At 41.6% G+C, this 13362-nt stretch overlaps 1 protein-coding gene across 2 annotated transcripts in view; it reads left to right on the forward strand.

The window, feature by feature from the left end:
- The first annotated feature begins 2280 nt into the window (after positions 1–2280).
- Positions 2281–13362, forward strand: part of IPCEF1 (interaction protein for cytohesin exchange factors 1) — a 46637-nt gene continuing 35555 nt past the window's right edge. The window contains exons 1-3 of one of the 2 annotated variants that reach the window (XM_086625093.1): positions 2281–2310; positions 8196–8232; positions 8909–9078. In XM_086625093.1, the coding sequence (XP_086481219.1) occupies positions 2287–2310; positions 8196–8232; positions 8909–9078 (231 nt within the window). In that variant the 5' untranslated portion in view covers positions 2281–2286. Of the gene's footprint in view, positions 2311–8195; positions 8233–8908; positions 9079–13362 lie in introns of those variants that run through there. The other variant, XM_086625084.1, reaches the window with a different exon arrangement.

Here is a 13362-nt window from a genome sequence, read left to right on the forward strand (position 1 = left end):
CTACTAACTTCTCCCTGGCTAGCCAAGTGCCTGAGCTCAGGTGTAGCTTTTGCCCTCAGCACGCTACTGAGCTGCCGTGATATGACCACCTACTATTACACAGAAGACATGTGAGGGGCACAGCTCAGCAGGGGATGCTAACTGCAGCCTGTGGGAGGGCAATATTGAGGGGTGGGGAGCTATGGTTCCCAGAGACAGCCCCTTCAGATTCATGCTGGACAGATTATTCACCTTCAGTAAGGTGGTATAGACTAGCTCTACTTGAGCAGCTGTATTTATCCATCTCCTTCTCCTAATTCACCTGCCTGTTTATAAAAGATAGATGTCTTTCACACAGTGCACCTACAGAAAATTGAAAGGCAACACTTATTTTACTGTAGTGCAGAGATAAACAGGTTATGCCCTTCTAAAATGTTGGTTTTGCAACAGTCGAGTACACTTGAGTGGACATAAAAATCTTAGTGCTGTTTCACAGTGTAAATAATCTCAGTCAAGTTGAGTTTACTTAGGAGAAATAAGCTCAGGTTATGTGTATAAGAATTATCCCTGCAGTGAACGTTTGATTTGATTTTTTTTTTTTAATACCTTTCTTTACACAAGGAATAATAAATTATAACTAGAATAAGACAGAAGTCAATGCTGCTTTTGAAAATTGGATACCGGCTCAAAGATTGCTTATCCAGTTTCTGGAAAGTATACAAAAGTTTGAGTTAAAGTCACTGAGAAGGTTCTGCTGAAATCCATTTGAACTCCTTTGGCACAAAGCACACAGACGGAAACGTTTCCTTGCCAGTTAACTAATGCTTCTCCTCTTGCTCCTGGTACCATGGCTGATTCAAATCTGTGCAGTTCATATAATTACACCCCACCCTACCCAAACCCAAAGTGCACATGAAGTGAAGAAATGACAGGAAAAAGGCCACATGTCACAATAATTACTATAATTTGATCTGTTATTCCTTTGCTTTCTGGCTCGGTATTTGAGGCTTGATGTTAATTTGCTTGTATAACTAAAGGTGTTTCCTCTGCTTGTTTATACTAGCTATGATTTCTAAACATCCTTGAAATTATTTGCCATAACATCTCTCCTCGTCTTGATATTACCTCAATTTGAGCCACTTATAGAAAGTGCTTCTTTCTGGTTTTGAATAGAAACAGTTGCAAGCCAGAAAAACGCGTATTTGTTTGCCTTTCTATTTTTGGTTTGAAATTGCTGGAAGCCAGTAAGTAGGGTTCTGTTTTAAGATTTTTATTTTCAAACTAAAACAAATATTATGTATGAGGATTGGCACATATATTGAATTACTGGTTTTAGTAACAGGACAAAGTTCTTGTTAGAAATTCTTCTGAAGTGTGGCTCTATTTCTGAAAATCCTTTCTTGCCCACTTCAACAGAGTCTTCTATCCTCTCCCAGTTCACTGAATGATTCTTTCATGCACAGAGTGGTGAGTTTTATAGGAACTTCGCTGGCACTAAAAAGTGTATGTTTTCCTTCATTTCATACACTGCACTGATTCTTTCATAATCTGTGCATTCCATCAACCAAAGGAAAATCACGTAGGGAGTTGACTATTGTTTATGTATACCAAATGAAATCACCTGAACTGCCACCTAAATAGATAACTACTAACTTTGTGGATCTTTGGAAAATAAACCCTAGTGTCAGTTGTTGAACTGCACAGAATGGAAAATTGCGGTTCATTGTAAAATGGGTAGTCCAGTATGAGATCCCATCCCATTCAGGAGAGTTGGCAGATTACCTAATTAGAATTCCCAGAAAACATTGGGAATTACTCAGCCAAAGCAGAAATACTAATCTGATAGATTTCTTTCAAAGAAAAAACCAAAATGAACAAAAAAAAAAAACCCACCTCAAACTACCCCTAGTTTTACTTACTTATTCTCTATGAATTTCCTAAAAAAACCCCAAACAACCCCAAAACTCAATCCAACCAAACAAAAAGCAACCCCTCAACCATATCCGTGAGATTTTTTCTATTTATTTCATAGAAAAGCTTGGATAGCTTTGAGTTAGTGTTCCTTGTCACCAGTTGACTTCTAAAGTAGTAAAATCAGTTCACATAACATAACATTATCTTTGGAAAAGGTCTTTCTTTTTTGAGCAGGTGGGTGGAATGGGGAAGGTAAAGTTGGCAGGTCAAAGCATATTAACATATTTTTTCACTCTACTGCCAAGACTTATGTTATATGAAAAGATAATACAGAACTTAAGTAAACAAAACTTTCTCTTTTTACAGCTTTCCCACTAAGCTTTGAAATCATTCATGGAAGCTGATGGCAATGCTCTTGTAAGTATAACTGAAGTTATTCCAGCTTTACTGATCAGCTGAACAGGTCGTATGTTCGGGTTGTGTCCTCGTAATCATAGAAGACTGTGGGCAACATCCATATCTAAACGATCTTGCTCATGGGCCATGCCAAGTGGTGAGACTGCCACAGGCTGACCCAGTTCTGCTCTAAGGATGAAATTAAGTCTACTGTATGGGCCTGATGCCAGGGGTGCCCTCACTTCCAAGTCCTACCCCTCAATGGATGGGAAAGCAGTAACTTAGGACACATAAGCTTAGCAAAGGATTTTCTTAGCCACGTGTCTTACCTTTGAGAAGCTTAAGGAAAGCACAGCTCTGTAGAAGAACTGTTGATCATAGCTGCCTTCAGTGCCTTCTCAGACTCATGCGTTGTGAGTCGAACTTCAGGAGACACGAAGCCTGGTCTTCAGTATTAGCTCAACGTGCCAGCTTTTGCTTGTAGAACAAATTTTTCTTTCCCCTGAAACAGCCTTGTACACCTATTTCACCCCATGTTTTTTCTCCTGGGGAGTTTACTGGCTGCAAGCCCCTCAGTCTCTAGGCAGAAGCATCCCCTGGGGTGATCCTCGCCTGCTTCTGGCAGTTCCCCAGGGGAATGCTGCCCACCCAAGTTTGGTTCCCAGTGATGATTGCTTAAGGCCATTCATTTGGAAGGAAGGCTGGAAACATGTAGCTCCATGCTGCATAGCATCAGGGAAGATGGAAAGAAGATAGATAGGGTCTATCACAGTTTGAAGACCCTCAGTGCCCACCTGCATTAGAGAAGCAAGCAGCGTCTACCCTCACTATCTAAGTAAGCAAAACCTCTAGAGAAGGATAAAAGTTGATGACTTCTAGTATTAAGAGAAGGGTCCTGCTCCACTTAAGAATTTGCAGCTGCTAAACAGGTTGTCTGACCTCAAAATTGAAGAGGAGCCAGATGTGCCTACTAGCAAAGGACCTGGTTCACCTAACTGTAAACCACGCAAGGCTACCAGGAAGACATGGTGAGTCATCACAATGGGTGACTCCCTGCTGCAGGGGACAGAGGCACCCATCTGTAGGCCCAATCAACCATCTAGAGAAGTTTGCTGCCTGGCAGGGGCCAGGATCCAGGATGTTGTGGAGGGACTGCCAAAGCTTGTCCAGCCCTCTGACTTCTACTCCTTACTGTTATTCCATGAGAGCACAAATAACACTGCCAGAAGACACCAGTGTATGTTGGGGGCCAGACAGCTGGAAAGTAGCTTTGCAGAAAAGGACCTGGGAGTCTTGGTGGACATCAACTTGAACAGGAGCCAGCAGTGTGCCCTTACTGCAAAGGCGGCAAATGGTATCCTTGGCTGCATTAGATAAAGTATTGCCAGCAGGTCAAAGGAGGTGATCCTTCCCCTTTATTCGGTGCTGATGAGGCTACAACTGGAGCACTGTATCCAGTTCTGGATAAGTTCTCCCCAGTACAAGAGAGACATGGACATACACGAGACAGTCCAATGAATGGTCACAAGGATGGTGAAGGAACTGAAGCATCTAATATATGAGGAAAAGCTGAGTGACCTGGGACTGTTCAGCTTGAACAGACTCAGAGGGATCTTATTAATGCATGTAAATACCAGAAAGGAGGATGCAAAGATGATTGAGCCAGGATCTTTTCAGTGGTGCCCGATGACAGGACCAGAGGCAATGGGCACAAACTGAAACACAGGAGGTTCCCTCTGAACATCGGGAAATACTTTCTTATTGTGAGGGTGACTGGGTAATGGCACAGGTTGCCCAGAGAGGCTGTGGAGTCTCCATCCTTGAAGATATTCAAAAGCTGTCCTGTTGCTCACCAGCCTGGGCTGCGGCACCAAGGATGCAGTTGCATCTTCCGCAGCCAGGAGGAAATGGCCTGCCTCTTGTAGGCAGGATCGGTACCTTGAGTTGATTAGTTAATTAGTTCATTATATTCAACTCAATCCAGCTGGCTAATAATGACTGGATGCCATACTGTCTGGGCATGGTCCAGGACAACTGTCTGTAAGTGTCCTTGCTTGAGTGAGGGGGTGGGACAAGATGACCTCCAGAGATCCCTTCCAAGCTCAATCATACTGAAATTCTGTGGAAAAATAGGATCTCTAAACCGACAGAAGTCTCTCACTGAAGTTGTCACTTCTCTCGTATGTTTTTGCTCATCATTGGAGCTTGCCTGGCACAGAAATGGCTGACAAACGCCCAGTTGTACAGCTCCCTTTGTAACTGGCCTGGGTGTGTTTGCCAAGTGGAGGAGTAATGGATAGCAAGCTTGAAGCCTGTATTGTCCTGCAGGATCACCATCCCATCTTGTTCAGCCTGCAGGTCTCAGTAAACCAATGAGTTAAACCAAAACTTACCAAAAAAGTTTAAAACCTACCCTGTATTGCCAGGTTCGCAGAAAAAATAGTGACCCTCCTAAAGCTGCAAATAAGTGTAATGTTAAGCGTTTATTTCAGAGCTTTCTGAGCATCATTGCTCTCAGATTTTCCCTAGTAACAAGAAAAAGCTAGAAATCTGGGATCTTTTTGTTTGTTTCTCAGTTGAACCTGTGATAATGAAACAAATATTTTGATATTAAGAAATTGAACTTCATATAGAAACATCTACTGTTGTCAGAAGCATAGTAAAATTGTGATATTTCGTTCAGTTTCAGATTGTTCCAGCGACTATGTCTGGTAGTCACAGTACATTCACATCTGAAACTGCTGTGACGCCCCTGGTTTGTACCATTGGTTTTACTGGTAATAACTCTGCCTTCCACAGTTTTCTCTTTGTTCTGTGCTGGTGTTAACATCTCCTGTTAGGAGTGAAACTTAAAAGTATATCTTAATCCATGTTCACCCAGGTTCACTGAAGTCATAGAATCATTAAGGTTGGAAAGGACCTCTAAGATCATCATGTCCAACCATCAACCTAACACCACCATGCCCACTAAATCATGTCCTGAAGTGCTACATCTATATGTTTTTTGAACACTTCCAGGCGTGGTGACTCCACCACTCCCCTGGGCAACCTGTTCCAAAGTTTGACCACTCTTTCAGTACAGAAATTTTTTCAAATATATAATCTAAACCTCCCCTGGTGCAACTTGAGGCCATTTCCTCTCGTCCTGAAAAATGAAAGATTTCTGACTCTCGTAAGCCAGTTTTCAGAGGGGAAAGTTTAACTTACTCTTTAGGAAAAGTTTTGCCACTGGAGACTTGAAAATGTGTTGTATTCTTGTGGAAAATGGAATCCATGTCTTGCCAGTGAGGCATTTTATTAATTTTGTGGTAGAATTATTTAAATATAGATTTTTCTATTGGTTTAAGATGAAAACAGTTTCACTGAAAACTGTTTGTTTCTTTCAGAAAATATCTCCGTGACTGCAAGCACTTGTGCTTTGGAGAAAAACATTGCTTTTATTTATTCATAAATAAAAAAATTTGGGAAGGCAATCTTGTGAATAGCAGAATTTAATTGCTGCCATCTGGGATTAGAGGCTACTCTTGTGCAGAGCAAAACAGGTATTTTTTCACAAGATGATGCTGGGCTTCTGAACAGCACTAAAACTGCTTAAAAGTTGCTGAATTCTATGTTTAGAATTAATTTGTTGAAAGTTTACTTCAACTATCAGGAATACTGGGAAAGAAAACAAAAAATGTGTCTTAATTCACAAAATCTCACTCAGCAATGATTTTATTACAGATTTTGTCACTGATTTTACTCAGGCAAACTAAACACAGTGCTGCTGGGGAAACCGTCCTTCCTTCCCCCATTAATTTCCCAACTCCTCCCACAAAATATGAAGAGATGAGGATTCATCACCTCTGTCACTTGCAGCAGGATACCATCATTGCTGCTGAATAATAAATGCGCATTAGTAAATCTTTTTGCTACCCGGAGCTTTTACTAGGTAATCAGTTTTTCTCCTCAGTCTGTATATAAAGCAGGCCTTAACAGATGATTTACATAATACGATTATTAACCCTTTCTTAACAGATGAGCTGTAGATAATGTTATTTTGCTTAAGATCATCAATAAGGTTAGTGGAAAGATCTACTTCTTCCTTGGTTGTTTACAGAGAGCCACATCCGGTCCCAGTATTGCTCTTCTTGTACAACTTCATGTTGGCTAAAGGTGAAATGACCCCGTTGTAGTATCATGGCAAAGATGTGATGTTGCCCCAATACATAGTTTTTGCATAAGGAGAGCTGATTCATATTTGTTTTTCTTAATAGCACTTCGAGTAGCTCTAAAGGAAAGTAATTAGTGTGACTGTGTGACTCATTGATTCACTGAGGCTATAAGCTATTTCCAAGTGTCCTAAATAGGGCACTACTTTCTTCAGAATGAAGACGTGAAGGGCGGCCCATGTAGGATGGGAAAATTGTGGAGCCTCCAATAGAGCTGATGTATTTTCTCATTGCTTTTCTTTGTCTGTTGTCATGGAGAACAGACAGAGAGAGAGAGAGGCAGTGACAGAATTAAAAAATAAAAAGGAAAAAGAAAAAAGGAAAAAAGAATGTGATGATTAAGCACAGGAGTCTGACATTATTAATTCCTGGTAAAGCGCCCCCACATGAGGTCATCTCAAATAGGCACCAGATAAGCAGACAACTGTGACAGGCGGTTCTGCCCTCTGATACGCGCTACAAAGATCACTGGTTAGAGAAAGTTCTAGCTCTTGTAAATACTGGTGGCAGTGGTCTCTTCTATTGCTGTTTCTCAATGGTGTTGCTTTATTCACCTTTAATTCACCTGTGAGAAGAGCCACCAAATTTTTCAAGAATAATATAAAATGGGGTTTTGTTTTCCTGGAAAGCTGGCTGGCTAGGCAGAGGGGCTGCATTAGGGATGTTCATAGAGTAGCTCTGCAGCGGATCAGGTAGCTATCGGCTTTGCATAGCAACGTTGTGACCAAGCATATTAAATCATATGTCACCTTATTCAGCATTTGTCATCTGGAGGCTTCAAAACCTTCCTAAAAGTAGAAAAAGGTGAATGCTTTTATTCCCATGCTAGAGATGGAAAGGTTGAGGCAAAGAGAAGTCAAGTGCACGAACGACTAGCCTGTCTGGGGAGAATTTACTCCCAAAGTCAGACCTTACATTTCTCACACCCTCTTTCTCAATCTGCAGTCTTCTGTTTTAGTTTTGTTTTCAATGTGTTTATGTGGGATGAAATATATAGATTGCAAAGGAGTAAAAATAATTCAATTGTGTTATCTCCACCGTGACTAAAACTCTCATATATGGCATGGTTAAAAACTTCTGACAAACTTAGGTTTTATGGTTTGGATAATCTGCTACATTTGTGTGATGATCTATTTTTTTTTTAAGAAGTATTATGAAACTCTTACATAGGGGGAGATACATTCTCTGCTCTAAATAAAAAAAGAGGAGTGGAAAATTCAATTGTTTTCTTTTTCAGGTTTTCTTAGAATGAACTAAAGGACAATCAGACACCTGGCATGTATTTTTAATCTCCTCATGTTTGTAAATCCCCCTCGTGAGACGTAGTGAAGCATTAAAATGTTGGGAGTTCTGACTTCTGTTTTTTAACTTCTGAACAGAGAATACAATTCAGGCAAACATGTAGCAAAGTGGAAGCTGCCTGTGGGTGTGAAACAGGAAGCGCTAGTAGATAGACACATGCATAATAGTTACGTTTGCTCTTGCTCAACTAGATATACATCAATTTTAATTAACGCATTTTATGCTTCAGCTACTAACGTCCCTTCAGCAGCGAGTGGGTTATGTGTTTCCATCCTGCATATACCACCAGCATCACCACCACGTCCTTCTCTAGCTTCCCCCTCCCCTTTCTACACAAATGTTGCAACACAATCTGAAATTTCCTCTTTTCTTTCCTTCCTGCATTTCTTACAGGTTCCCTTGCGTCAGAAGACAAAAAAGAAAAGTCAAGGTAACGAGAGATTGATTGTTTTTTCTCTTCTTTTCTGGGTTCCTCTTTTGTTATTTTCTTAGTATGTCTTATCCTTGGGAGGGTGAGGATTTTATACTGCTACTCAGCTAGTGGAAGGCTGCTTTTTAACTCCACTGATTCTTGCACCGATTCTGAGAAAAATGACAATGGGCTGTTCCTTTGGATTAAATCTTTGTGGTACGTTAATTGAATCAAAGCTGGAATTGAATCAGTGAGGTAGTATCAGCTGGCTGCACATACACACACACTAGCGGTTTTCATGTACTTGGCATAATAGTTTTCTCTAGCTGACTTAAATAGATGTATTCTTTTCAGTGCAGCTGTGTGAAAGGAAATATATGCATGTTTCTCTTAAAAGGATCAAAGGATGTATTTTTAATTTACAAAAACTTGTGTACGGTTATCTTAGCATTAATTAGTGTCTGCATTATCTATAGCTTACTATTTTGTTTTTGCATATCAGAATGCCTTTCAAATGAACGTGTGTTTCTGTCACAACCATTATAAAACTGAACGACTTCTAAGTATATTTTAAGATATGCTTGGATGACTTGCTGAGATTGCTAAATAAGGTTGATATCTTTAATTGGCAGCAACATCTTTCCTGGTAATGCCCTTCTAAACAAGCAACAACACTGTATTTTTAATGGCACAGGGTTCTTTATAATGAGCCGACGGCGGATATCGTGTAAAGAGCTGGGGCAAGCCGACTGCCAAGGATGGCTCTACAAAAAGAAAGAAAAAGGAGCTTTCATTGGCAACAAATGGAAAAAGTTCTGGTGTGTGCTGAAGGAGTCATCACTGTATTGGTACAGCAGTCAGCTGGTGAGTACAACGTCCATCCAGCTCTGGCTGCCGGACAAACAGCATCTGCTGGGGTGGTGAGCTGGGGTCACAATTTAGATGCACCCTGGAAATGTACGAATTACTGCGTTTATTTCTCAGCCCTGACGTTTCTTGTAATCTGGGAAGTGTTTATGTGAACATGAAATATGCAGAAAACTATACGTTTTCTAGTTCAGCAAGTGCTTGTGAAATGTTAACTTGCTGTCTGTCCTGCACTTTAAAGAGCTGGTCTTTGCAGGCTCTGGTGGCATTTGAATTTATGAAAGATTTTCCTGGCTTGAGCAGTTTGCAGAAATTTGCTATCGAGACTCAAAACAAGAACTCTTCTTCAGTTCTAATTCATTTAATTTTCAGAAGTCTCTTTCCTGCTTCTCTCTTCGTCCCTTTTCACAAAGAGATCTGTTTATTTGTTTGCTTGTTTCTTTGTTTGGTTTTGTTTTTTTTTTTTTTTTTAATTTCTTCTCCTTTTTCTTTTTTTTTTCCCCCCCAGTTTACACTGGTAGGGTTGCAGATATGAACACTGTCAGTCGTTGATGTTTTTACTGCTGATCTTGCTGAGCATTGTAATTAGAGATTCTCAGGTTTTCCTGATTTTTAACTTCCTGCTCTGAGTTGATGCTAACAGTCAAATCTGCAGGAGGACATAGTGTTTTGAATTTAAGGTCCAGCTTTCTGTTCAAAGGATGAGCTTTCCTCAGGACAGCTGATATAGATAGCATTTGTCTTCCTGCTGATCCAGCCCAAGAAGCCTACTGCACTTACAGAGTGAGTGGGAAATAGTCTGAGATAAAGAGCAGCAGGCCCTAAATTCCTGTAATCCATTGAAGAAATAGGAATTCCAGGCTAAAAAGGGGTGGAGGGGGAAAGACATAATGAGAAATCCCGAGTAACCCTTTTAATGAAAGGTTAAGGCTGAGTGCAAAGAAGCAGGGAGTCCTGGGGAATAGCTGGTTTTATTCTTGACTGTTTGCTACAGCTTGGCTTGATTGGGCAGAGAGGGTGTCTTGCCTGTCCTAGGAAGATTCAAATGTAATTATTCTTTTCAGCTTGTTCTCTTGCACTGGTATCTTTGAAAAAGCTCCTATCACATTCAAAAGATGGGCTGTCAGAGCCCAGAATTGAGATGTGCAGAGGATTAGGGGATGCCAGCAACAACATAGGTTGAAACTCAACAGCTTCAGTGTGGAATTGGATGGGCATCACGTTTCCTAAATGCAAATGGACTCTGGAAATCAGCATGTCCCAGGCCTAGCAAAGGATGAAAAATTAAAGAAGCCCTTTTCAATTCTTAAAGCATTTTAAGAGATTAAATGCAATCTGGATTGTTTCTACTTGTTTACTTTTATTACAGTAATCCCCATTAAAAATCTTGCTAACTGTTTCAGGGAACAAATAAAATAGTTCAAACTATAAAAAAAGAATCCCAGACCCCTAAACAAAATCTTACTTATGTAAAGAGTATTTCACATTGTCCCTTCAGTTGTGGGTACAGTGTTGAGGATTTTTAACAGAATAAAAACTTTGACTGATGTTTAAAGGTGTTATTAGGTATTCCTTTTTGCGGGTGGGGCGGGGGGGGGTGTAAGTGAAAACAGCTCTACTGGTGCTGTTGTTTTTTGTGGTGTTTTGGTAGTCTGATTTAGTTTCCTTTCAAGACCAAGTCAAATACATGCATGAGAGAAAGAGAAAAGCTAAAGAAAAGAAATAAGAAGAGTAGAAAAAAAAAAAAAGGTAAATAAAAGGCTTTGTTTTCCCAATGCTTACAATATCTCTGCTTGAAAGACATGGCCTGGCACATATACTCCTCAATGGCATTAGTACCCTGCAAACCTATATTAACATTGGCTGTTCTAAATTGTTGCTCGCAGTTATATTTCTGGCCAAGCAGTGTTAAGAAAGGTGAGCTGGCTGGCCAATGTGCCTTTTAGACAAGCAAAGTGTCAGAAGGGAATTATTCTGAGGAGTGATCAAGCTGGAAGGAAATAAAATGAGGAAAGACTAGGCAAAAGTTGCCGTCTAGGAAGAGATGAGTGGTGGCGGAACGGTGCAAAGTCCTCCACTTCCTCTAGTTGTTGTGATCTGGCTAAATTCCACTCTCAGGATCCAGAGAAGCCATGGTCATACTGATTCCAGTGCTCCTGGACATCAGTCATTATTTGGATGAACTCATCCTTTTAGTCCATGCCCACTCTCCGGCTCTCACTGACTGCCTCAAAATGAACAAGGCTGAAGAGCAGGTGGCATCCTCATTCCAATTTATTTCATATGCTCTGAAGAGCTCATACGGTTTCAAAATACTGTTGGCTTATGTCAGTCATGGCTTCTCACCCATCACAGTTGTGCTTGTAAACATGCTAGCTGGTATCACCTCCTGCTTGCAACTTCTGCTGACTCTTGCACACTACTTTATGTTAAAAACCCGAGGTTTCTTTGGACAACTGAAAGTGCAGTCTCTGCATAACTGTAGATTCAGGCAACTTTTGCAGAACAGCGGTAACTATGGGGTGTGGGAAGGAGAGGAGGTTTCCTTTGCTAAGATCTGCTTACTTAAATCGATGAGACCAGAGCCATATCTGAGATCAATTAGATTCCTGTTTTCACAGTATTTTCACCCGTAGATTTCTGAAGCAGAAATAGCAGTGACATATATTCAGTGGCTTGCTTAATATTTCTTTGTACTTCTGTACCTGGCCTGGCTTTAATACTTCCTACACTTCCACTGCCCTCAGTGAAGTTAATCCTCGATCCCAACGGGCCGTCCAAGATGACAATCTGAAGTTCATAGTTATCATAGAATCATAGAATGGTTAGGGTTGGAAGGGACCTCAAAGATCATCCAGTTCCAACCCCCCTGCCATGGGCAGAGAAATCCTCCACTACACCAGGTTGCCCAAAGCCTCATCTAACCGGGCCTTGAACACCTCCAGGGATGGGGCAGTCACAACTTCTCTGGGCAACCTGTTCCAGTGCCTCACCACCCTCAATGTAAAAAATTTCTTCCTTATATCTAATCGAAATCTGCCCTCTTTCAGTTTGAATCCATTGCCCCTTGTCCTATCACTACATGCCCTTGTAAAAAGTCCCTCTCCAGCTTTCCTGTAGGCCCCCTTTAGGTACTGGAAAGCTGCTACAAGATCAGCCCGGAGCCTTCTCTTCTCCAGGCTGAACAGCCCCAACTCTCTCAGCCTGTCTTCATAGCAGAGGTGCTCCAGCGCTCGGATCATCAGTTGTGTTGAAAGAGAAGGACTCCTGCTCTTCAGATGCCCAAGGCTTCCCGCAACAGGTCCTCTTTGACCCTGAAGCGAAAGGTGGTGGCTGAGGAGCAGGGCTGAGGTGAAGGGAACAGGGGCATGCTGGCTGCCTGTAGCTCTGCCTGACCCGTTCTGTTCCGGTGAGAAATGAGCGTGTTCTGTATGCGGCTGTGTGGAAAACGCAGTCAACCAGACACTGGCAACTGTAGCATAGCAACAGGGTGCTGGACCTAACCTTTTTTCCTAATTGAGATGGAGAAAATAGGGAGTGGGTGGAATCTGTACGAAAATGTGCGTTGTCCTGGATTTGGGTAGGTAACCTCAGCTGACATCGTGTTCTCGGTGAAGTCTGTCTTCAGGCACCTCAGAGGCTCTGGATGTTTCTGTCGCTCTGATTTAATTTGCCTTCAAGCCACTCTGGTTCTGGGTCTTGCACATTAGGCAGTTTGCGGAAGGAGATATAGGACACTTGTGGTAACGTTTGCAGACAGCAGCTCTCTCAATTTAACATAAAACATGTTGTAAAAGCCACAGCTCAAAAGTGAAGAAAAAAAACCAAATAACGTCGAGAAGGGTCAGTAACAGCAGATCAGACACCCTGAGAATCGAGCTTCTCCTTCACTGAATGCAAACCAGAGCACACAGGCAAATCCAAAGTAACTTTCGACCAGCTAGCTGCGATACTGGGAGTGGTGAAGTTAGGGCCTTGGTGGTCTCAGCAGGCTTGGGTAGGCTGCCCTGAAACCTCTTCCTATGTATGCTTGCTCTTTCTGTAAAACATGGGTACCACATGAGGCAGGTAAACGGTTGTTTGCCACCTGGTTGCACCTCTGTCATGGAGAGGGGAAGCTGTTTGCACTAGCAAGAAACACAGAAGGGATGGTTTTGCAATGGAAACACAGAGAATATCAGAAAATAGATGTGAGCAGTCAGACTTTCTGAGTGTGTTCAGGAACACCAGACTCCTTGGACAACCCCTCTTCGTTAGCGCTTGGTTCCCTCTATCGTGTAC

This window comes from Tauraco erythrolophus, chromosome 2 (assembly GCF_009769465.1).
Source record: "Tauraco erythrolophus isolate bTauEry1 chromosome 2, bTauEry1.pri, whole genome shotgun sequence".
Taxonomy (NCBI): Eukaryota; Metazoa; Chordata; class Aves; order Musophagiformes; family Musophagidae; genus Tauraco; species Tauraco erythrolophus.